The 25,136-nt window shown below is 40.7% G+C and overlaps 1 protein-coding gene across 1 annotated transcript in view; it reads right to left on the bottom strand.

Moving 5' to 3' along the window:
• Nucleotides 1-24,068, bottom strand: part of Asxl3 (ASXL transcriptional regulator 3) — a 107,885-nt gene extending 83,817 nt beyond the window's left edge. The window contains exons 1-3 of the mRNA XM_051163468.1: nt 23,920-24,068; nt 21,694-21,802; nt 2,699-2,820 (exon numbers count right to left, since the gene is read on the bottom strand). Coding sequence (XP_051019425.1) covers nt 2,699-2,820; nt 21,694-21,802; nt 23,920-23,997 — 309 coding nt within the window. The 5' untranslated portion in view covers nt 23,998-24,068. The remainder of the gene's footprint in view (nt 1-2,698; nt 2,821-21,693; nt 21,803-23,919) is intronic.
• Nucleotides 24,069-25,136: the final 1,068 nt, after the last annotated feature.

The following is a 25,136-nucleotide window of genomic DNA, read 5'->3' as shown; positions in this document are numbered from 1 at the left end:
CATGAATAGTTTCAAAACAGAATCTGCCCAATGACATACCACACCATGGAAGGAGGGCCTAGTTTTGAGGATAGAATCTCAAGCTGCAATTTTAGATTCGAATGTCATCTCTGAGAGTTACTGGCTTGATTTGACTTAGACAAGTTACGTTAACACTCTGGCCCTTGGTTTACTTGAAAAACATGCATATGACGGGGGATGGTGATATACGTAGGACATGGAAGCGGGAGAATGAGGAGTTCTAGGCCATCCTTCGCTGCAAGCTATGTGCAAGGCCATCTTGAGCTACACGAGACCCCCTCTCAAATAACGGCAACGAGGATGAGTCATAATGTAAATATCAGTTCCTGTAAGCATCAATAAAGTGATTTAGCTGCCTTGGGTGCTATGATTATGGTGTGTGTGCATGTATACAAACACATGAAACATATTCACATACAAAATCATGTATAGACATACATGTACATGTTTACATGTAGTAACTGATAAAATTTCTATCTGATCCTAGTCATTCAACTGCCCAATGAAAATGGAAGGTGCATATTATTTGGGGTTATAGTGTAAAGGTCATATACTCAGGCAAGTTTTCAAATGCTGTCTTAAGGCATCCAGCAATTACAGGGGATCTAGGCAAAATTCTACCCAGGAAGCTTTTCTTCCTAACATAGTATACAATATGAATTATTTATTAAAGGAACATTAGTATATCTAATCCATACTGAGCCACATCTACTTGGTCACTAATTTGGTACTTCCTCATATGATAGAAGTTATAACAATAAGATAAACAACTCTTTTCCATGATTGAGAAGCTCACAGGACACCCTACTAAAGCCTAGCCTTAACCTACAGGCAAGCAAGATGACATTCCTCATGAACACATGGTCTGCTACAAAAAAAGGAAGGAAGAAAGAAAAATAACCAACCACAACATAGCTAAGTCAAAGTTGTACAGCATTAATAGTTATATAGGACTCAAATGACATTAAGTTGGAACAAAGAAAGTGAAAATCGACAGCAAACATTGCAGAGACCTGAATCTCTCTCTTCCCATCCACGGTCAGCAGGACTCAGGTTTCCACATCTTCCAGACCACACACTTTGGATGCATGCTATTTCATTTATGATCCCATTTATGCTTCTTAAATGCCACAGCCACAAGTGTCCAATTTTGTACCCTTTGTTCTGTGCTATTTACTATCTTATTTCTTACATCCTACTTCTGATTTGCTGCTTGAATGGGCATTTTCCTGGGCTTGCCTACCTACTCCACCCTTTATTTCACAAATTAAAAAGCGATACCAACGCTGATCACAGTTTTGCTCTGTAGCATGTAAAGATGTTTTATAAAATTCATGAGTGGCAAGTTACCCAAAGACAATCGAGCCTATGCTGGAAAACAGTCAGTCCTTTTAGCATGGGTAGAAGTACCATAATTTCAGTAATTAATACAAACAATAATCAATATACTAGTACAGAATAGAAAAGACACAGAATTCAAGTTTCCTTCCTGTATTTCCTTCTTTGAGGCAGAGAACCTGAATAGAAGCATCACAAACCTACAGGTATATTTGAGCTGGCACGGTGACCCCCATCTGTAATACCCTCAGAAGTATGAGGGTTACTAATGTTGAAGGCTGGCTTAGTATTAAATAATGAGATTCTGTCTCAAACAAAACAATACTACCAAAGGGGGGAGGCTAAGAAGAGGAGGAAAAGGCGAGAGACGCCACAAACGCATCAAGGAGCAGCTTGGCTGTTGGGCACTTCTTTACAATTGTTTTGGAGAGCACGGTTTCTCTTTTCCTAGTTATAAAGACATTACAGGAACTGGAACCATATTTCCAACGTGGTGAGACTGCAAGAGGGATGCACCAAACACAGGTCAGACAGGAGTGCAGGGTGCAGCTTACACACTTAGTAACATAGCTGCTTTACAAGGCCATCTAACCACAGTACCTCTTTGCTTTTCTGCACTTGCTGGTGTGGAGGCAGCAGCTCACACTCACCGAGTGAAGACTGTGGGGAAGCCATGCTCCTACCTATCATCTTGACTATTCCCTGGGCCTATTCTATGTGAAAAGTACCCTCACTACTCACAGTTTTGGGGGGACTGAAGAGATTCAGAGTCATTTACCAAAATTCTCAGAATAGCAATGATTTAAACCAGTCTGTGTCAGTGCCCAGACGCAATATTACAACCATTACCACTGCCATCATCAACACATGAAGCCACACAGGTCAGGGCCACCAAGGTCAGATAGCTTCTGTGCTTCAAAGATGAGGTTCCACTCAGTATCAAACAGTACCCATATATGGATACTGTGACGATAGCCAGACAGGATGATCAAAACCAGATATAATTTCCAAATTATATAACACAATTATCAGCCCATACTTGATTTACTATAAACCACACACACACACACACACACACACACACACACACACACACATACACACACACAGTCTTGCACAAGTCCAAGCACCTTTCTTTTTTACAACAGAGTTCTCAGTCTAATTCTTGGCTAATTTTCAGTTTATAGTAAAATTATTATGTTAAAGATTACAGAAAACAGCCATCTCCAAAGTATCCCTGTTACTTTCTGATTTGTACTTCTGCGTTACCTTGGTCGGCGCCACACCGTGACTTTCCATAAGCCTATCTGAGGGGCTAAGGGGGACAGTGGCCTCTTACCTGTTTCAGGGCCTTCTTGGTGTGCTGCTGAAAGGAAGACACCAGCTTGCTCTGCACCGCCGTGTTCGTAAGGCTGCAATCTCGGCTAGAAGATACTTCATCCGTTACCTGCTTCGTACACACTAGAGGCAGAGAGAGAGATAATGATATTACTAATTTGAATTCCTTTTTTTACACCCACTGTAATTAACTCACTTGGAGCTTTTCTCCAGTTGAAAATGGATACTTAAAATACAGCAAAATAGCACAGTACGAGGAGGCATATCTGATTCAAAGAGAGGGGATCATTTGGGAACTGTGGCCACAGTTCCACTTAACTGCTGTAGGCAGCCGGGCTTCCTTTTCCACTGACAATCGGGTCTGTGTCTCAGACAAGCAGCCATGTACTGGACTTACAAGTTGGTGGGGTGGGGGTGTGGGTGTCAATAGATGCTATGTCTATCTCCAGATGCAGATGCTACATTGGAACCATCTCAGTGAATACAATTATTTTAAACAAACCCAGGTCCACACACTAAAACTGATGGTTCTTCTTAATAGCTGGCCACTGGACAACCCACGATGGCCCAGGCTGTTTCTCTTCCTATGGGATAAGGCCCATGATGCTTGCTATCAACTCAAGATAATTCTTTTCACCCTCTGTAGATAGCAATGTGTTCTGGCTTTTTTTTTTTTTTTTTTTTTTTTTTTTTGTTAGACTTGGGCCTGCTTTTGGCCTAGTCCACACAGGGAACTTTACTTCCAAACACTGCTGTTGAGAATTGATGTCTTTCTGAAGTGAGCGATTGGGGAGCACACAGAGTCTATTGCTCTGTGACCCATTTGGTTTGGAGCTCTTCCTTCAGCTCTCTTCCTGCTCGGGGCTCTGGGCAGGAGCCCAGGAGAGGACTGTGCTAGCCATGCAACCAGGGGAAGGGCAGAGATTTGCAGAAGTAAAGCAAGAAAGTGGCAGAATGGAGGCATATGTCAAAGGCAGGAGGCAGGAGGAAGTTTCATGGAAGAAAATAACTCAAGAACATATTGTCAAAGCTCAAAACAAGGCTTTTTAAGGGCACTGGGTAACAAACAGATAGATCAAGACTATTTTCCAAGTGATGGCAACTTAGGAGAGGGGGTTCGGATCTACTTTTAAAGAAAACTATAGAATAAAGACTATTCCATTATTAATAACCAGCATGTACCCTCAAAAGAAAAAAAAATAGTTATTGCAGTCCAAAATGGATACAGGCTTTACACAGGATTTGCATTTGAAAGCCTTTAGCACATCCCACATACAAAGGAACATGCAATTCATTGGAAAGCCTTGTTTAAATCAGAGTTAATTGAGTTTTGTTTTAATACAGAAAGTAATTAGGAAGCCAAAATGAACATATTTAGCAAAAATGTTAATTACTGTTAATTATTTTTCTAGAAATTTTACATGTGGGATCTTGGTTCTTACAGGTTTTTCTTTTTCTTTCTTTCTTTTTTTTTTTTAAGAAAAAAAATTAGTCATCCCTGTATAGGGAAGAAAGAAAACTAGAGTCCAGAAAGACTAAGAAAGTCACATAGTGTTACAGACTATGAGACAGCATCTGGTACCCCAGGCTAGCCCAGTCCTGCCACTGGCTGATTTCCACAAAAATTACTGGCCCCAAATGGAAGATGGGAAGCAGAAAATTCCACAATTTAAGAGTATCTTTTAGCTACACGATGTTAGATGTGCTCAGTGGAAAGTTAATAGGGCTTACAGGATTAGGTTATTCAGTAGGAAAGTTACAGGGCCACGAAGTATTATGTAAACACATTTTGGTATATGCTTCTTGGAAAGACTTTTCAATGGTTAAGAAAGCTTTTTCCCTCTCTACTGAGAGGAAGGATAGCAGGCTACCAAGAAGAGACTTGATACCCTATGAGCATATACAGGGGGAGGAAGTCCCCCTCAGTCACAGTCATAGGGGAGGTGAGTAGGGGGGAAATGGGAGGGAGGGAGGAATGGGAGGATACAAGGGATGGGATAACAAAGGAGATGTAACAAGAATAAATTCATAAAAAAAAGAAAGCGCTTTTGTTCTCCAAAGGACCCAAGTTTGGTTCCCAGCATCTGTGTGGAACACGCCTGCCTGGAGTTCTAACTGCAGGGGATTTGATGACCGTTTCTGACCTCTGCAGACAAGGGCTCACATGTGTTCACTGATACACATGCAGATAAATAAAATAACTTCTTTTTAAAGTGAGAATTGGATATGTATGTATATATACATGATAGATAGATAGATAGATAGATAGATAGATAGATAGATAGACAGATAGATATGCAGATGTTTCTTTCTGCTGGATACAATGTGATGGTTTTCACTAAGACAGCCTGACTATTCTGCTGAAGACTCCTTCCCAACCCTTTCTAAGTGAACAATGGTTATCAAGCTTATCTCCTTGGAATGACTAGTGCGCAAGAATGATTGCTAATATTTCACCAAAGCTTATTTATCAATAAGTACCCAGCTGATCGCACTCTAAATATAGATCACTCTGCACACCAATCACACAAGTGACACTCTTAATGTTCTGAAGTCTCTATAATGTATGACCAACCAAGGAGGTGACACAAAGGTGGCAGACAAGACATGCCATCCTAGTTGGACTAACTAAGCCAATGGACATAATAAAAGCCCAACTATAGTAAAGTAGGCAATAGCAAGTATGTTTTATGACTTCTACATTCCTGGTGGCATTTCCACTCAGGAAACTAAAAGCTTACTGGCTCGATTAATGGAAAACCAAAAGCAGTCCACAGGTAATGGCAAACTCACAGAAAACACCAAGTTGATTTTGCACACGAAACAGTCAAGTCAAATTTACTATCAATTTGTTTAGAAAATACTTTTGATAGTAAGTCTTTTGAAAAATATATAACTTTAAAAGTTTTCTTGTTTTACTTTGTTTGTATGTGTGTGAGGTAGGCATGCCAGGGTCCTTGTGGGAGGTCACAGGAAAACTTGTACATGTCAGTTCTCTCCTTCCACCATGTGGGACCCAGAGATCTGACTTGGTAATAGGTGTGTTTATGGGCTGAGCCATCTCACTGGCCCAGAGTCATCAATCTTCCAAATGTAAACTTCAGTGCAGTGGGGTCAAATAGGAACAAGTTCTGACTGAATGGCTCCAAATCTTTGTGCCCTTCTCATCATCTAACTGCTGTGAGAAGCACGGTGCACTTGTGTGTCTTCACAGAAGACAACAGCTCTGACTGTTATCATCCTCCCTCTTTCTTTCTGACCTAGGGCACCACCCAATAGCAGAAAATCTACTTTAGTTTCACCATGCATGCTTTAGCTCTGCTATTGCCCTGTGTTCATGTCTAGTTATTCACAGATATTTACAGGAGTATGTTCATGGAAGAGTTCAGAACATAAGAGGTGGGGGAGTTGGGGGACAGGCCCTATGAACACTACAGAATGCATTCTCAAATCATGCCTTTCCTGACCCTACGCTACTAGTCTTTTCTTTACCCTTCCTTCAAAACGCAAGGCAACACCATCAATAGCCCTATGCTTAAGCCACTTTCTCCATCATACTGCCTGCTGTTCTTGATGTTTCTCTGGGTCAAAATGGTTTTCTCTTAATTATTTGCTTCTGACTTAAAAAAAAATCATACACTGTTAAAGGGAAAGGAAATGTACTCAATAATAAAATCTAAAATGATTGTGCCTTGGCTTTGGATATGGGTATATTCATCCACAGATCCCAAGAAGTGGCTTATAATAAACATATATTATTCTTGAAGTACAGACAAATATAACCCTAAAGTTTAATATGAACAGCTGAATTAATTGACTCTTTCTTTTGCCAAACATATGACAGGAGGGTAGTAGAGTCAAGAATGCCTATCCACTAAGAAGATGGATTGTGAAGATTAATATTCTGACAAAACACAAGGCTTTGCCTCTTCATTTGTTTTGTTTTGTTTTCAAGACAAGGTTTCTCTGCATAGCCTTGTCTGTCCGGCTTTGTAGACCAGGCTGGCCTCAAACTCAGTGATCCGCCTGCTTCTGCCTCCCAGTATGCTGGGATTAAAAGTGTGCACCACTGCGCCCAGCTTTTCAATTGTTTAATACTTATTTTTGCAGCTGTCTTAAAAATAGGTATGATAAATAAATAATTGGAGGTGTGGATATTCATCTGAGAGGCGGAGTGTGCTTTGTGAAAGGCAAACTGAAGGTAAGTTAATGTCAGAGGGGAGGTCAGAGGAAATTCCCTGTAAGAGGAATTACAACAGAGGCCAGGAAATTGAACAACTGGGACAGATGATTTAGCCAATAAATATCAAGCCTTGACGTGCAGCTTAGAACCTGATATCTTCTTGGCATTTAAGACAGAATGGGAGCTGTGATTTTTTTCTTTTCTTTTAAACTATGTCAGTATGATCACAGAAATAATGACAGGTCTTTGCATGTCAAAATCTCATGAGATTTGAAAAAAAAATATCCTGTCCCTCTCATTGATAACGTAGATGAACATCCAGAAAATGAAGACTAGAGAGTCCACTGTATTCTACAACATTTTGCTACATTTTGCTTACCTTCCCAGATCTAGCAAACTGAAAGTATAGTTTAATTTAATCTCTTTAAACTTCCCCGTCAGCTATCACTCCACACTGGCTACCAGCTCCTTATTCAAAAGGGCTGCGAGCAAAAGTTATAGGGAGCCATGGAATATTCTTAAAACTCAGAGACAAGGCGACAGTGTCGCATCACACTATGGATTTTGCTCTTTTGTTCTAGGTGTCTCCAAGTTGTCCTCTAGCCTCCTTTTTTTTTTTTTTTTTATCCCATTGACCTTGAACATGCTATTGCAATAACTGATGCCACACAGCTTGCACATGTTTAGAGTTGAATGGTACTCTGCAGATGCCCTTCTAATCCACTCATTAGTTCACTGACAGAAGATCAAGTGGTCCCACAAATCTAGCCTTGATTGTCAACCCAAGACACAAAGGAGCGGGGACTCAGCAAGTAGACTCAATCTGCATGAATTTCTGGTCTCACATCTCAGTGGCTTCAGCAACTTCTCCCACGCCTAACACAGCCATGAGGGCGCTTGGTGCTTCCAGAACACTGCCCCCTGCTGTTTGTTACACTGCCTCTCACTGGATCCTTCCCAAAGACTCTTGCCCATCTCTCAGTCTTGTACACTTATCCCAGAAGGTTCTCCAAAAGTTCCCTTAACTGTTCTCTAAGGCAGCCTTGTTTTTCCCACCATACATCCTTGGAAGGTAGTGTAGCCTGTCCTGAGGGTGCTGGCAGTGATGGGCTGTGCTCTTGTCTCACCAGCCCTGAGCTTAGCATCTCATGCCTGGCTTACTTGTAAAGACAAGCTACTGCATGTTCATTACATTTGATTTTTGAATTTAACTTCCATTAAATTCATTTAAAGTATCTATTATTACACTTAAACATTTAATTGATGCTTTTATCAAGAACTGAAGAAAAGGGAGGAAAACAAAGGTAGTTTTTATGATGGAAAAGCAAATATAAAAGTTCTTCAAATTGGAAAAGAAACAACCTTTTGAAAATTAAAAAAAATACACAATCTAACATCAATTAAGACAAGTAACAGAGCAAATGCAAAGAACATTCTCTGCAAATGGGTTGGAAGTTGCACAAATGGGTCTAAGCACAGGAGTGTTTCTCTGTGCCATCCTTGCTCACTGCCTTACTTTAAGAGCTGCAGTTTTATGGCTTTTGCATAAGAAAATCAAAACATAATTCGAAAATCAAAGCTAAAGTGATTAAGCTATATAAAATAGCAGGAGCAGTGTGGGTACAAACCGCAGTGCATGCCATGGCCTTACCAGATTTAGCCACTGCCAAACAGGCCTTCATTCTGGTCGCTGCTGTGTGTCCCACTAGGCCATCTCCACAAGCAACAGGTTATTTGAGTGCTCTCCCTTTTAAAAGTCACCCACAGGAAAGGGTGCGGATGTCAATCATTGTCATTTCTATTGATTTCTTCTAATACTCCCTATAAGCTTCCTAAAACAATCACAGCTGATGCTCTCAAATACCAACAGGTTCCCATGGACATGCCACTCATATATACTGTAAGCTGAAAACATTATAATGAATGGACATCATATCAGAGAACTGGTTAGGTTTTATTGTTTACTTATTAATCACTGGTTCAGTCATACAACTTTTCTAAATGCTTTTCTTCAAATCCAGAACAATCTGAGATGCAGAAAGGAATACGGGAAGCAGGCCTCCTAGCGACGGTTTCACAGCGACCTTGTTATGCCCATGCAGTGTATGTGAGCAGGTCCCCCTCAAACCCTTACCTTCCCCTTCCTCTCCCCACCTTTAGTCCTTCCCACTGGCCCTCTTTGTTCCCCAAAACAGCTTAGTTTCTATTTTATGACAGAGATACATGTATGTATGTGTGTATGTATGTACGTATGACTGCATATACGTATGTATGTATGTGTGTGTGTATGTATAATTGGATTGAAAATAGAAAGTATGTGCTATTTGTTTTTCTGAATAGACTTAACTTGTTTAATATGATAATCCCAAATGGGACCTGTAGACCATTCTCAAAAGATGAATAAATAACCATTAACCATACAAAAGTGTCCATGATTCTATTGCCAGATCATGAGGTTTATCTTTGTTTAAATATCCACATAGTATGTTAGGTGCCTTTGTGACATTTTAAAGTATGTTTTTGTCATTCCTTTCCCTGACCCTGACTCCCCTGCACCCATGTTCCACTCCCAGCTCCCCACAGATAGACACTTCTTGTTTCATGTCCCACCCCACCTTTCCTTATCATCTAACATTGCTTCTCTGGATCTTTCCAGATTTTTAGATTTTTATCCACACACAGTTGATCACATATACGTGTACACATTATAAAACCTTAAGGCTTAAAAAATATAATCTTTTTCAAAGAACAAAGGTGTAGAACAACTAATTCCAAAGACAACTAAGGCAATGGAAACAGAGCAGCAATAACTATACTTTGTCTTGAAAGATCAGTACGCGAGCGGTTCCAGCGTAATGTCCAGGTGGGAACCTGCCCAAAGGTCTCAGCTTGGACTACAATGCGTTTTGTGAATAGTACTTACATTTGAAATTGTGTAAGCAGATATTCTGGATTGATGCAGCAACTAAATGCATGCCAGAAAGTCTACAAACTGACATTAAAAAGAACAGAAAACCCAGTTGACACCAATTAAAAATTTCCTTGACCCCAATTCTCTCAGAGGAAGGTAATTCCTTAATCCATTTGGATCCAGCTTATGCAGAGACGTCCTCTCTAAAGTTAATCCTATGCCAAGGAAGGTGCAGACAATTGGACCTAAGCAATAATTCTTGTTGCATTAAAAAAAACAACACTCCAAGAATATGATATGCCAAAACAAACTAACAACAGAGAATTGCTAGCAATAAAATAATGGAAATAGAAAATTTCCCATAAAGTCGTTAAAAGTCTCAACTTTTTCACCATTGAGACTCTTGATACTATTTGGCACAATAATGTGTATGAATAAAATATTACTGAGAGAATGAAATTCTTACTATGTTTCCAAAATCCATTTCATTAGCTCTGTTGGGCCTTATCTCAGGAAAACAACAACAACAACAACAACAACAAAAGTAATGATGATAAATAAACCAAAAGTAATAAGATGCTAATATTATATTTACTAGAGTGCTTTTTTAATTGCAGTGATTAGCACCATGACCAAAAGTAAGCTAAGGAGGAAAAGGTTTATTGCATTTTACACTTCCAGGTCATAGTCCATCACTGAGAGAAGTCAGGGCAAGAACTCAGGGGAGGAATCTGGAGCATCAACTATGAAGGAATGGTGCTTTACTGGCTTGCTCTCTGGCTGCCTCCGATGGTTTTCCTGTACAGGCTCAGACCACCTGCTAAGGAATGTCACCACCCACAGTGGTCTGGGCTCCCCTATATCAATTAGCAATCAAGAAAACGCCTCATCAACATGCAATCCGAAAGAGGCAATTCTTCAATTGAGGTTCTTTTTTTCCAGTGTGTGACAAGTTGACCATACACATGCCCGCACACATGCATGTATCTGTATTCATAAGTATGCTGCATGTGTGTGTTTCTATGCACATGTGTTATAAAAGACAAAGTCATGGGTCTCCTTAATGATTTTGTAGCTTACATCAATTAGAAAACTGCAGCTGCCAATCACAGAACTGGGTATACCACAACTGATGCCGATGTAAACAAGTGGAGAGTGAGCACTTTGGCTTGTACTGGATAAAACGCTTTAAGCTCCAACAGTAACCAAACATTTCCCACACAGAAGATGTAGCAACAAGAATCACTCCTTACAAATATTGATTAATCTGCCATTCCAGTTTAACTCTGCTAATATCTCTGAGTATCCATCAAAGCATCCCTTTAAACATGAGTTAGACAATCAGAAAATGACAAACTAAAATGTCACATTTAACAAGAAAAGCACACATAAGTAATTTCAGCTTCTAGCTGCCTAACTCCCACAGTATCATAGAAACAGTAAGAGGTTCTGAGAACAATGGAAAGAAACAACCAGTTTCTGCTTGTTTTGGGTAAAGCCCATTGCAGGTTGTTCCCTCCAGGTGTGTGTGCTTGTATTGGGTAAAGCCCATTGCAGGTTGTTCCCTCCAAGTGTGTGTGTGTGTGTGATATGTTGCTCCTTACATGCACTGGTATGTACTTGTATTTGGAGAGCAAAGGTCAATTTTTGATGTTTTCTTCAAGGACTGGTCACCTACTTTTCAGGACAAGTATCTTACCGGCACGTAGGGCCACTGATTTTGCCAGGCTGGCTGGCCAGTGATCCCACCTCTGCCTTCCCAATTTGGGAATTACAAGTATGTGCCACCACACACAGGCTTCAATGTGGGTGGTGGGACTCAAACCCGGGTCCTCATATTGTGTGGCAAAGACTCTACCACCCGAGTTCACACTCCAGCCCCCCTATTATTTCTTTCACATTGGCATAGCTCCCCTCCCATATTCCATGCTACTCAGTTTACTGGAGTAGCTGCACAAAAATAGAGCAATAGACCCAGAAATAGAAACAGAAAAGGCCACAGAAAAATATAAGAGCAAAAGGCTGGTGTGGGCCAAGGGTGAAGGCTTCACTAGTGAGCCTATTGCTAATCACCCCACATGTCAGTGTGTAAACCATCAGGCAAGGTACACAGATAGATGCTTGAGAAAGAGTGAAAGTCACTTTGCAGACAGAAAATGGATTATCGGCACCAGGGGAAGCACGTGGCTTTGAAAGAGCATGGCTCCCTTGTTCTCATACACACGTCTCAGACGATATAAATCAAAATTAGCTCATTAAGAGCAAGAATTGGGGGAATACCTTTAATTGTATTTTTATGTGAGAGAGCTTGTTTTTCTTCTGAGATCACACTCCTCATCTTTACCATTATTATGGAATTTTTTAGGCAATGATATGTAAGAGGGGAATTTTATCCGCACAGAAAAGCAAACTTTCTCTTCCCCCGTGACTCTGAGCCATTAAAACTGACTAAAACCCATTTATACACGAACAGAGTTCACAGTTCAAGGAGGGAGCTGTAAGAAAAAGAGGCCCCTGAGGGATGAAAGGAATGGAAGTAATATCTAAGTCGTGTTTGAAGGAGTGGGAGTGAGTCATATGGAGAGGACGAAGGGGGTGGCGAGGAGATGATAACCAGCTGTTCTCCATCACGGGGCAGCAGAAGAAAAGAAAAGGGGTGTTAACAAAAAGCACAAAAGACTCGACATAAGGGAATCCTTTTTTGTCATAAAGGTTATCAAAAGCACAGAGGGGAAAAACGTAAGGACGGACTGCAAGATTCCTTCACACCCCTCCCCCCGGACATGTTGTTAGGGAAATGTCTCGTTACATGAACTGGATGTAAGAAAACTTGGAGCAGAATGGTCTTCGGAAACCTCTTTTATTTCTTCATGAAATGTGAAATCTGCAGGCTGGGATGAAAGCTTGAGGGATGGGAAGGAGTGGGCAGAGGAAGTTTTACATCCCACCAGTGGTCAGTATTCTCTTTCCTCTCTACTTTCTTCCATATGTAGCTGAAACAACAACATTTTCACATAACTTAAGATTTTGGAGCCCACCGAAGTAGAGCAGGTGTCTCCATTAGCTAACAAGCTGTTGACTGAAATGCAGAGATGTTGGAGAAGGGACAAATTTGTTTAACCCGAAGAAGCCAGGTGGCTTGGTATAAACCCTGAAGTAATTCCTTTCACATGCCTGCAAAGTTCTCAGGAAGGAATGCCAGATAGATAGCGACCACACTGTCTCTTCTTCAGCAGGCAATTGGAAGCCTGCCTGAAACACCCTGCACATCCCACCCCAAACACATGTGCGTGCGTGGACACATAGCATCTTGGAACATGTCACACTGGGGCATCACAGGCAAATAGCAAAAATAAGACCCCAAACTGGTTAGTCTTTATTGTCACCTTGACTCAATTTGAATTCCCCAAGGGGACACACATATGGTGTACCTTGTGAGAGTGTTGCCATAGAAAGTAACTAAGGGGAAAAATACCATGAATGTGGCTGGCCTATCCCATGGACTGAAATCTGGGGTGAATTACAAATGCTGAGCATCAGCAGTTATCTTTGTGCTGCCCGATAGCAGAAGTATGTGGATAACTGACTTGTGCCATGCACTCCCTGTTTAAACTATAGCTAAAAAACAAACCCTTCCTTTCTTAAGTTGCCCCTTTCAGATATTCTGTCATGATACTAGGGAAAAGTAGCTCATGTACTGGACCAAATCTAGTTGCTCAAGTCATTCCCTTTGTAGCCCTCTGTCCCCGTGCCTTCCCAAGGAGAATATTCTATACAGTAAGCACATGTTGAGGCCACTCCTGCAAGGAGCCTTCATTAAAACTTCCCACACCATCTATGAAGCTCCTAGTCTTGTGTAACTGCTGTATCGGCAGAGATCTTACCCACACACTTGAGCCATCTTAAAGCACCTTTCACTTTTGAAATTAAAAACAAAACAAAACAAAAAACCGAAGGACCCCCCTGCCCCTCAGTCTGTAACCTCTGAGCCAATGAAAATAAAGAGTGAGCTGAATAATGTTTCATTAAGTTAGCACAACTCTGCCAAGAATCACACAGTCAGAAACTCACTTGTAAAACTGGCCATAAAGAATAATGAGAGAGGGTCGTATAAAATTCTTGAAATGGTGAAATCATTATACACACTGGGATTTAAGGTTTTAAACATTGGGCACGTGTTTGTGTTTCTCTCTCTGTCCCTTCCTCACTCCCTGCCTCTCTCCCTCCATTCTTTTCTCTCCTCTTTCACCTCTTCTATACTCCCCTGCCCCTGTTTCTCCCTTTTTGTAAATGGAGACTTTAAAAATACTATTTCCCTGGCCTGAGCGTGGCTTCCTCACTGAAGCCATTATGGCTAATAACAAGCAGAAATTTTCTTTCTTTCTTTCTTTCTTTCTTTCTTTCTTTCTCTTTCTCTTTCTTTTCTTTCTTTCTTTCTCTTTCTTTCTTTTCTTTTTTCTTTCTTTCTTTTTCTTTGTTCTTTCTTTTCTTTCTTTCTTTCTTTCTTTCTTTCTTTCTTTCTTTCTTTCTTTGTTCATTCTCTGCTTTCCTTATTAAAAGGGGTGGGGGTTGGCGGCTTGCTGTTTTTCTTAAGCATGAACTATATTACAGCTACAAAAGAGACACCTTTTCTCAGTAATAACAAATTTTAAGTAGAGGATGAAGATGGTAAAGGCTGTATATTGATGGTATTACTTAATATAAAATATTATGGGTTCTGTAAAAGAGTAATGCATTGAAAACAACTTACTATGTGAGGAAAATCATGATATGACTGTGTATTATGCTCAAAAAACAACTGAGACACAAACACACTCATAAATCTCTGCCTAAAATAGACCATAAAATTCATAATATTTTCTTTGTGTGACACAGATCTATACTTACACAGGTAGACCTTGTCATGGCTTGTCAACACAGACATATCAACCGATCCACCTAAATCGCTCTTTGATCTCCAGAGCTTAGCTTATAAAATCTGAGCGCTTTACTTTCTCAGGTCTGTGTGTTCAATACTTGTTCACTTGAGGGACTGCTCAGAAGCCAAAGAAACATATACATAGCCATAGTTCTTTGTCACATAAGTTCCACAGGCAATAATATATCTCTTTTCCCTCACTGTGGACTATATGAACAAAACTTTTAATAAAAGTATCTTGGTACAGGATTGTTTTTGCTATTCTGGGCTTTTTGTTTCTCCACATGAAGTTGAGAACTGATCTTTCAATGTCTTCAAAATATTTTGTAGGTATTTTGATAGGGATTGAATTGAATCTGTAAATTGTCTTTGGTAAGATGGCCATTTTTACTATGAGTTCACGCAGAAGCAAAAAGAGTCAAATGGTATATACTCACTTATATTGAGACACTAGCCCAAGGGGCATGTCCCATGAAAGTCTTCACTTACCAGGAAAGTGGGTCAGAGGGGAGGACATCCTATTGGGACTTCAGGTGAGAGAGGCATGGGAGAATGGGGAAATAGAAAGATCCAGAGGGTCCTAGAAACTTACAAGAAGAACATTGTGATGCGCAGACCTGGGTCCAGGGGTCCTGCTCAAATATGGCACCAGCCAAGGACAATATAAGCAGTAAACTTTGAACTCCTACCTAGATCTAGCCAATGGACAGGACATTGTCCACCAGTGAGTGGAGAGTGGGGTCTGACTTTCAGGCGAACTCTGGTGCCCCATTTTTGATCACGTCCCCTTGATGGGGAGGCCTGGTGGCACTCAGCGGAAGGATAGCAGGTTACCAAGAAGAAACTTGATACCCTATGATCATATACATGGGGAGGAGGTCCCTTTCCGTTACAGACATAGGGGAGGGGAGTAGGGGGAAAGCGGGAGGGAGGGAGGAATGGGAGGATACAAGGGATGGGCTAACAATTGAGATGTAATATGAATAAATTAATTAAAAAAGTGTCTTGGTAAAGCAGCTGTCAGTTTCTAAGAATCTGTTCTTGTGGTCAGCTGACTCCAAGAGAAATTAAGGCTGGCCTTCAGTGATTTAAAGCATACCAAAGGGAATGGCACTCAGATAATATCTATATCTATCTATATCTATCTATCTATCTAGATAGATAGATATACATATATCTTGATATAGTTGTATCCTTAAGTTTTATTTTATTTTAAAAGTAAGTGCATATGCATGTATCTGTCCATGTTAGTAGAGGCAAGAAGAGGGGTTAGATCCCCTGGAACTGGAGTCAGAAAAACTGAGAAGGGAACTCTACAAGATCAGTAGGCAGTCCTAACCAATGAGCCATCTCTTTAGCCCCAATTGGCTATCAGTCAATGGAAAACACTTCCTTTTCCTATACATCTTTGCTTCCCTCTCTGGTGTTATAACAAGTGTCAGCATATCTTTGGTCATTTTAGATAACTTGGTGATGCCAGGTTGATTCTTTCAGTTGTGCCTAGCTATCTTACCAAGTACTGATTATTATTCACCTAGATACTTCTTGGTCTCTAAGCCAAAGAAGCAATATGAGAGGCTAGATAAAGGAACAGATTGTGACCCTGGTCTTTTCACCGTTCTCCACTTCTCTCTCTGTCTCTTCCTCACACCCATATCCACAAGTGGAAAGCTTTCCTGCGAGCATCTCAGGGCTCACATTGGAAGGGCAAATTATCTTTGCATTCTGGTATCAGATACATACCTGGGCTTTCATACAATATGCAAGGTTCCTAAGACTGTTCTTTGTGGCCAAATCACATAACAGTACCTATAACTGCCATCTCCATCACAGGAAGGCTGTGATGATTAAAGTATGTGGAACCACATGCAAGGCGGACTGTTTGCAAAGGATGGTCGTCATCAGCACTCAATACAGTTTTCACTCTCTAGGTTTCTGTGCTGTACATGGCACTTTTGTAGAGAGGAAATATGCTTGTCCTTGCAAGAAGTAATTATGGTTTTGCAATAACACAGAAAGGTGGGTGAGCCAAGGAGTACTCAAGGAAATAAGCTATTTACTATTCTTTTAGTGATTTCCCCAAAGCAATTTCCCTAATGCAACTTCAAAGGGGAGACCAGGAAATCTAATTTGGGTCACATTTGCTGGATATGTATGGGTCGGAGTTATTCTGTGAAGTACCCCATCACATGTCAAATTAGGGGAGTCTGCTTATCCCTGTTTTGACTTAATTACTGGCTAAGGGTTCCTCCCCTGTCTTCTATCCTTGCACAATCACTAAAATCATTGTCTCTCCTGGAGTTTAGGGTCAGTCGTTAGCAAAATTTCTGCAATGCCAATATTTTCTCTGAATCGTTACTCAGTTTTCTGCTTGACAAATCTTGGCTCTCTCCTATGTCCACCTGGGCCCTAAGATACTGTCACAAAGCAGACTCTGTCTTTTGCACATGGCTTGCACCACTAGGTCAGGACATAGGGGGAGTGACCTATGAGACCCTCACTATTCCTCTGCATCATTCCTCCGTTTGTTGGATGTCCCCAGTGTTGTATTTCGTGTCATTAGTGCATGTGTATCTGGAGGTATATAAAGCATCATCTGTTGATGGATCTCCCCAAGTCCAACCCAAACAAAGCAGTAAGCTTACTGGAATTAATTACAAGAACACAGAAGAGTCAAAGGCAATTAGATCACAGAGTAATCTCTTCACATCCTGCCATTTTCCTTTTACAGAGTGGCTGCCACACTTTTGGAGAAGGACCATCATCAGCCTCCTCTCTCTCTCCTGGTTCTATACTTGGCCTGGTGAGCATTGCTCATGGGTTTTCACAGCTGTTCCATTTCAAGGTGGCCTTGATCATGCCCAACCCAGGTGAGATAAGTATGGCATGGTTACTAACTCCTGCTCCTTGCTAGCTGTACTTTCTGGCCAGCTCTTGGGCTACCTTCCATTTGGGGAAGATTTTAGTTCCTACTTGGTACACTTTATCAATACTATTTCTATCATATTTTTTCAGCTTCAATATTCACAAAGATTACTGTTGAATAACATAACCAGGGCCTCTATCAGTTTTTACATCTTTGCTCAAATTTTAAAAAGATAATCTGTCCTCTAGGTAGGCCCCTCCATCCAAGGCACTAGCAAGAACTAGCTTAAACACTATGGAAACCATTAATCTCTCTTCCACACATTCTCCATCCCTTCGTCCTTACATTGCATCATCAGCCACATCTGGCAAAACCTAAGGGCAGTTGATCCCACCTGTGGCCCTAAACACACCTCTGAGAAATCACAGTATGACCGATGCTCTATTACACCCAACATGATAAAATTACGAGCGTGGCCTTAATTCTTTCAGATGCATGAGCAGACCTAATTGTTCTTCTTCCTAGGCCTGTGAGAGTGCTTACCCATTCCAAATTTTGACTTTTGAACTGATGTCCTTTCAATGGAAGATTGAAACAGAAAGACCCAACTTTTTTGGGACCCTTCCATGTATGTGTACTCACCCGCCTCCCCTTCTACTCGAAGAGCCTGGATTTTCTAGTGCCTGCTTTCCTTCATGTCTGCGCCCTTAACTAAAACCGACCTCTGCTTTCATGTAGGTCTCATCACCTCATCTTATCAGGCACATGGCAATACAACATCCTTCCCCTGGGATCTGCTTCTACTCCCTGGAATTTTCCTGGGAAGAAACATTGATTCTAATATTTTGTCCTCATTAAGCAAAGACAATTGCATCGATTATTTCCCCTTCCAAGCATTCCTCACTCCCTTTTTCTCCACCTCAGCACTCCTTGAATCCTTGGAACTGTCTATGCTCCTCTCTGAGTTGTTTGTACTAATTTTCATGCACCTGTCACATGCAGGCTAAGGTCCATGTCCAGAGAGATGTCTCTGTCCTTATCATGTTCCCCCCAAAAAGCATACATGTAACAGAAATTGGTTTTTCCCATTCTCCTCCATCACTCCCACATCTCCCTCCCCTTCTCTCTGCACACTTCCTCCCATCATGGGACAAGGTTTCCAGCCCAGACTGGCACCAAGCATCCTAAGTGGCTAAGGATGACGACAGTGCACCTGGCCTTGTCTGAGTCCAAAGCAAAGCAGTGTTGGACTGCTTAGTACTTACACGGGAAGAAGTGTTGTGAGTTTTCAGCCTCTTTCTTCTCAGAAACACACTGTTCTTCAAGCTTCCCACACAAAAATTGTCTTCCATATCCATCTATCTGAAAGTGCATTCATTCCCCTTTTCCTAGTCTCTCTAACCCCTTGAAATTCAACTGCTCTTGAGCTGAGTCTTGGACCCTCTTTGCAATTTTCCTTTAGTGACCTCAACCAAATCCATGGCTACAAATGACGCCAGGAAACAGAAAGTCTCCAGGTGTCCATTTTCTGCCTGCTCTTTCCCTTACATCTCAGTGACCATTTAACCCATCTGTCACCATAAACACAAGCTCATGTTCCAAATGCTAACCTGAGCCCCTGCTCTCAATAAACCTTCCTCGAGTTAACTCTCTTTTGGAATCGCAGCATTCTAGCTGGGACAGTGACTATTTGTCATCAAGCTGACAGGATCTAGGACCACCTCAGAGACATGTCTCCAGGAATGCCTGTGAGGAAGTTTCTCAGTCAGCCTAATCCAGATGTGAGAAAATCCACCCAAACCAACAGACTGTACTATTCCACGGGCTAGAGTGCCAGTCAGAACAAACGGGAGAAAGCAAGCCACACCCCAGCTGCTTCCTGACAGCAGGTGAAATGAGACAGCTGCATCGGCCTCCAGCTGCCAGAACGTCCCTGCCATGGTACACTCAAACTGTGAGCCAAAATAAATGCTAAGCTTTTGTCAAGTATTTTGCCCAAGGAACAATAAAAGTAGCTAATACAGAGGCTAAGATGTTACGATTAGCGCTAGCCTTTGATTCTTCATAACCGAAGTCTAGATTCCCCCTCAAGCCCTTTATCTTAATTCTACATTTGTCAGCAGCTTCTGTTGGGTCGTCCCTCAAATATATCCATCCAGAAAGTAGTCAGTGCCATTCCAACCACCGCTTTTTGTTCCTTTTCAGCACTGCCACCTCCCCCACTCCATTGTGACAAAGGCTTTCCTTTATTTTTTTCTTTTTTTTTAAATTTATTTTTTATTTTTTATTTTGAGGATTCAATTGTTACACAGCAGAACTTAACCTAACCTGACTAATTCTACTTTGATTTATACCCATTTTTTTTTTTTTTTTTTTAGGGGGGGAGACCTGGTGGCACTCAGAGGAAGGACAGCAGGTTACTAAGAAGAGACTTAGAGACTTGATACCCCATGAGAATATACAGGGGGAGGTAATCCCCCTCAGGAACAGTCATAGGGGAGGGGAATAATGGGAAAATGGGAGGGAGGGAAGAATGGGAGGATACAAGGGATGGGATAACCATTGAGATGTGACAAAGGCTTTCTAACTGGCCTCCCCAGTTTTTGTCCCTGTATCTCACTTTCCTTATAATTAGTGATCTTCGTAGAATCCAAATGGGCCATTGTCTCTACTTTAGAACCAGGCAGTGGTTCCATATCTCATTTTAAATAATTTCTGCACACCTCAAGATGCTATATAATGTGCCCTTGCGACTTTGTGTCTTACTAAAATCTCCCTTGTGCAGCCATCTCTTGCTATTTCTGGAACATTCCTGGCACTCCGCTGCCTTGAGGTCTTTGTAATTGCTTTTACCTCTAGCCAGACCTCCCAACTTTTAAATCTCTGTCCCCTTATTCCATGAAGGAGTTTGTTCATTCACAAGTAGGAACTTGTTCACTCACTTCCTAGTGACTAATCCACTGGATAAGCAACAACTGTTATTTATTTTGGACTTGTCTTTTAAAGGACTCAAATTTCACTAGGAATTTGCTTTTGCTGTTTCTTGCTGATGTGAACACTACTTGGCTGTAGAAGATGAGAGTATATGTTGAGAGAGAGGACACTAAGTACTTCACACACAGTCAGCACAACGTCCAGACTGACCCAGGCAGCCTCTCCTCCACCTGTAGGAAGACAAGAGGAAGCCCTACCAGGCAGAGCATCTAGAATGCAGAGTTGCGCTTCTCTGCCTTGCCAAAGCACCAACCAGGAGGCAGAAGGGGGGTTGAAAGAGAGTGGAGGAGGGACGCTAAGTCAAGTGTAGCATAGTCAAGATGAATGAGACACTGTAGCCGTTCTAGTAAGGACAGAATCTGTTTCCAGTGTTAAGTTTACAAGCTTGTCTGCAGTTGAAATGGGGATGAAGTAGAGTTTGGCTTCTGGGGCCCGTAAAAGGGCATAAGCAGTTTAAAAGCCTGGGCTGGTCACTGTGCTGGGAGCAAAGTGAATAACTCAGGATTATTAGTGAAACGCCGCATTTTCTTCAAGGTAGACTTGTTTAAAGGTAATTTACTGATTTCTATGGGTCCACAGAAGAGACTTTAATGCTGTAGCTTTCCTCCCCAGGAATCATTTGCGGCCATTTGTTGGCCTGGTGAGTTGGCTGAAAAGCAGCACAGTAGCTTCTGTGGAATGAACATGGAGCTTACATTGTCTCGATCCTTCGAGGAAGAGCAACATTAACTGTAACTCACAAGAAACAAAGAAATAACCAAAACTAGAGCCGTGTGTCATAAGACCCTGTCGATCTTAGTCCATCCATAGAAATAAATGGAGACACACTACCCAGGACCGTTCTTACTATGTTGGGTAATATACAGATTCTGTAACACTAGGAAAGTCATTCAAGGAAATATATTGTTTTAAAATAACAAAAGGGAAGGAATGCCATAGTTTTCTTAGTTGCTAAGCTTTTAAGAACAAACAAAAATGATGGACAATAAATCTTAAGTAATAAAAACGTAGCATAAGATTATCTGTCATGATGAACACCAAGTAGTGACTGAATGTTCAAGTGATAGAGCTTTGAGGAGAGTGAGGTGTGCGTGCTGGAGTGTGCTGGAGTCAGGCACACTCACCGCTGTTCTCTTCTCCGCTGGCACCGGCCTCTGCCATCTCCGTGCCATCCAGGTCTGGGTCACAGACTAGATCCAATGTTCCATCCACTGGGCATGATGACTCTTCTTTCTGTGTTATTTTGAAATCAAACAAACAAACAACAACAACAAAAAGTTTTATAGAGATGTGTTAACAACTAAATACAACTGAATAATACTTTCAGAATCTTGAAGTCATATCAGTTATATGTGATTAAGAATTGTAATACCGGTCGGTTTTTAATGTTAAAGTTACTCTTTGGATGCAAGAAGGAAAATAATTAAAGCAATGAAGAAAGACCACTGCCATGGTTCATGCTTCTGGGCAGTCTTCTGAAATTCCTACACAGGGCCGGAGGGATCTAAGGCATTAAGAGCACTGGCTCTTTCTCCTGAGTTCAATTTCCAGCACCCACATGGTGGCTCACAACTGTCTATAAGTGTAGTTCTATGGGATGTAATGAATGCCTTCTTTTGTTGTGCACACATGCAGACAAAACACCTGTATACATAAAACACATAAACAAATCCTAAGCAAAGCTATACACAGTACTTTCCTTGGACATGTAAGGTTTTCATTCTTTCAATCCTTCAGCTATAAAGCAGTGGGCTGACAACTCAGAACTTTGACCAACAAATCAAACGCCCAGGAAGCTATCAAAAACAAATGAAAAAAAAAAAAAAACACACAAGTCATCTTCATGATCTTGTGTTATTTTATACAATATACAATGTGAGAGGAATGGGAGAATTTACTAATTAGGGTAGAATTACTTCACCAGATATGACTCTTGGCATTAGAAATAAACTTTTCAAAGGAAATTAATTAACTTTAAAAACAAGCCATCACTTAAGGCAATAACTTCTTTTTCACTTAGGTGCCTTCCTAAAACACACTAAATCAAATTATTCTAGTAGAGTATAATTATTCTGGTATATCACATTTTTAAATTATTTTGGCACAATCCTGAGTAATTTTCTACTTTATTTTTTCCCACTCAAATTTTTTTTATTAATTTGTTCATATTACATCTCGATTATTAACCCTTCCCCTGTTTCCTCCCATTCTTCCCTCCTTCCCACTTCTCCCCTTCTCCCCTCCCCTATGTCTGTGATTGAGGGAGACCTCCTCCCCCTATATATGCTCTTAGAATGTCAAGTCTCTTCTTGGTAACTTGCTATCCTTCCTCTGAGTGCCGCCAGGCCTCCCCATCCAGGGGACGTGGTCAGAAAAGGGGCACCAGAGTTCGTGTGAGAGTCAGATCTCACTCTCCACTCAACGGTGGAGAATATCCTGTTCGTTGGCTAGGTCTTGGTAGGGGTTCGAAGCTTACTGCCTATATTCTCTTTGGCTGGTGCCTTAGTTTGAGGAGGACCCCAGGATCCAGATCTGCCTGTCATAAAGTTCTTCTTGTAGGTTTCCAGGACCCTGTGGGTCCTACTATTTCCCCATTCTTCCATGCTACTCTCGCCTAAAGTCTCAATAGGATGTCTTCTCCTCTGACCCACTTTCAAATAGAATAGACCTGAAAAGAAAATTTTCCACTTTATATACCACTTCCTGCTCTCAAGAGCAAAGAGGAGTCCATTGAATAATTAAGAACCATTCATCCAAAGTATCTTCTAATATTCATTTATATACCTCATGTTTTTAATTTTTATTTTCTACAGATATATTGTGTGTATATATATATATGTATATATATATACATATATATATACACACACACACACAACAAGCATTTACTATTGATTTAAAACAAACTTTCTCACACTTATGATTTTCTAACACACTGAATACCTGACTTAAATCAGTGTGATTTTAAGCAGAAGGAGGGACTGTCTTCTTCCTTCAGAAGACACATAGGTGCAAGGTGTACATACCTGACTGTAGTAAAGTCAAGATGTGCATGGCAACTGTGCTCAACTAAAACTGCCAGCTGGTGCCCTGTGACTCTCCTCCCTGTAAATCCCAGAGAATCGAGAACTTCCAAGGAAGACACAACATTTTCTATTATGCCACGTTATAACGTAAATAAAACCACAGGTTTTACCTGAAAAAATTAGTCACTATTTATTCTTCATACAAAACTCACTTCTATGCCATCTGAAACCTCCTCGGGCACAGAGGTCACTCATGAGAATCTAACTGTGTTGACCCTCATACATGGTGAGAATTTACACAGTGCGCACAGCAGTCCCACTTACTTTGAGGGCATAGAGGCCTGACTTCCCAGGGATTTTGAAGAATGTTCCATCCCCTATCCGAGTGTTAGTGTGAAGCATGGCATTCAGGCAGGCTAACGGAGAAGTTCCACTAGAAAAAGAAAGGCGTGCACAAAATGAGCCTGGCTGAGACACAACTTATTAAGCAAAGCCATTCTCTGAGTCTCAAAAGAAAAAAAAAAATCAAAACAAAACAAAACAAAACAAACAAAACCCCTCTTTACATGCCTTTTTAAAACATCCTCCCACTCTCGAAACATCTACATTACAATAAAGAGCCTGTGTAGTTTCCTCAAAGTTAATCAGATTCATCTGTTTTACAGACTTCAGGCAAAAAAAAAAAAAAAAAAAAAAAAAAAAAAAAAAAAAAAAAAAATCTCCTCAACGCAACCAACAACATCGTACTTTAAAGAAACCAAAGCTCAACCTTTTATGTATTGTTATTTTTAAAAGAACATGATGAAGCCTTAGTTTTAAAATAGTACAGACAACTTGCTGGTTGCACTTGAATGATAAAAAAAAAAAAAAAAAAGTTCAATGCCCACTCCATCTCATAGGCTGAAAAACAACAAAAGAATAGTAAAAAACTAGAAGGGAACCGGTTTGAAATTGTTAAGTCCTGAGGCTGCTTCTAGTATTGAATTGCTCACTCGGCAAATTAAGAATTTACAGGTCCATTCCTATCTGTCCTGCAACCTCTGCGATGTCAACTTTTCTTTGTATATGTGAAACAAAGAAGTGTGCATTTGAGCATTTGGTCCAAATAACAACTACATCTGTAGTAAAGATATAATGAGATGAGCTGATAAATCCATATTGAAAAGAAAGCACACTACATTAAATAATGATTAAAAATATTAATGTGCACAAGCACAGGCACTTGTGGATTGTATTCAAAGCCTTAGAAAGATGTTATTAAAAGGGATTCCATGTGTGTGTTTTAGTGTACTTGCAATTTAACACCTTTACAAGCTAGAATTTAAAGGTATAAATATTGTTTTGACTTAATTATGTGTGTATGTGATTTTATTTCCCACCATTCCAAAATATCAGTGTTGGGTTAAGTCAGTTCTGACTAGAAGCCCTGCCCTACTCCACAAGACCCTTAAGAGTTATAAGATTTTAGCCTCAAATATTTTGAAACAAAGGAAGCTTTTAAACATGAAACTTTGAATTTTAAGTAAAGCTACAATTTTATG

Source organism: Acomys russatus, chromosome 20 (genome assembly GCF_903995435.1).
Source record: "Acomys russatus chromosome 20, mAcoRus1.1, whole genome shotgun sequence".
Classification (NCBI taxonomy): domain Eukaryota; kingdom Metazoa; phylum Chordata; class Mammalia; order Rodentia; family Muridae; genus Acomys; species Acomys russatus.
The sequence above is the reverse complement of the archived record's forward strand: the minus strand, read 5'-3'. Positions and strand labels throughout refer to the sequence as shown.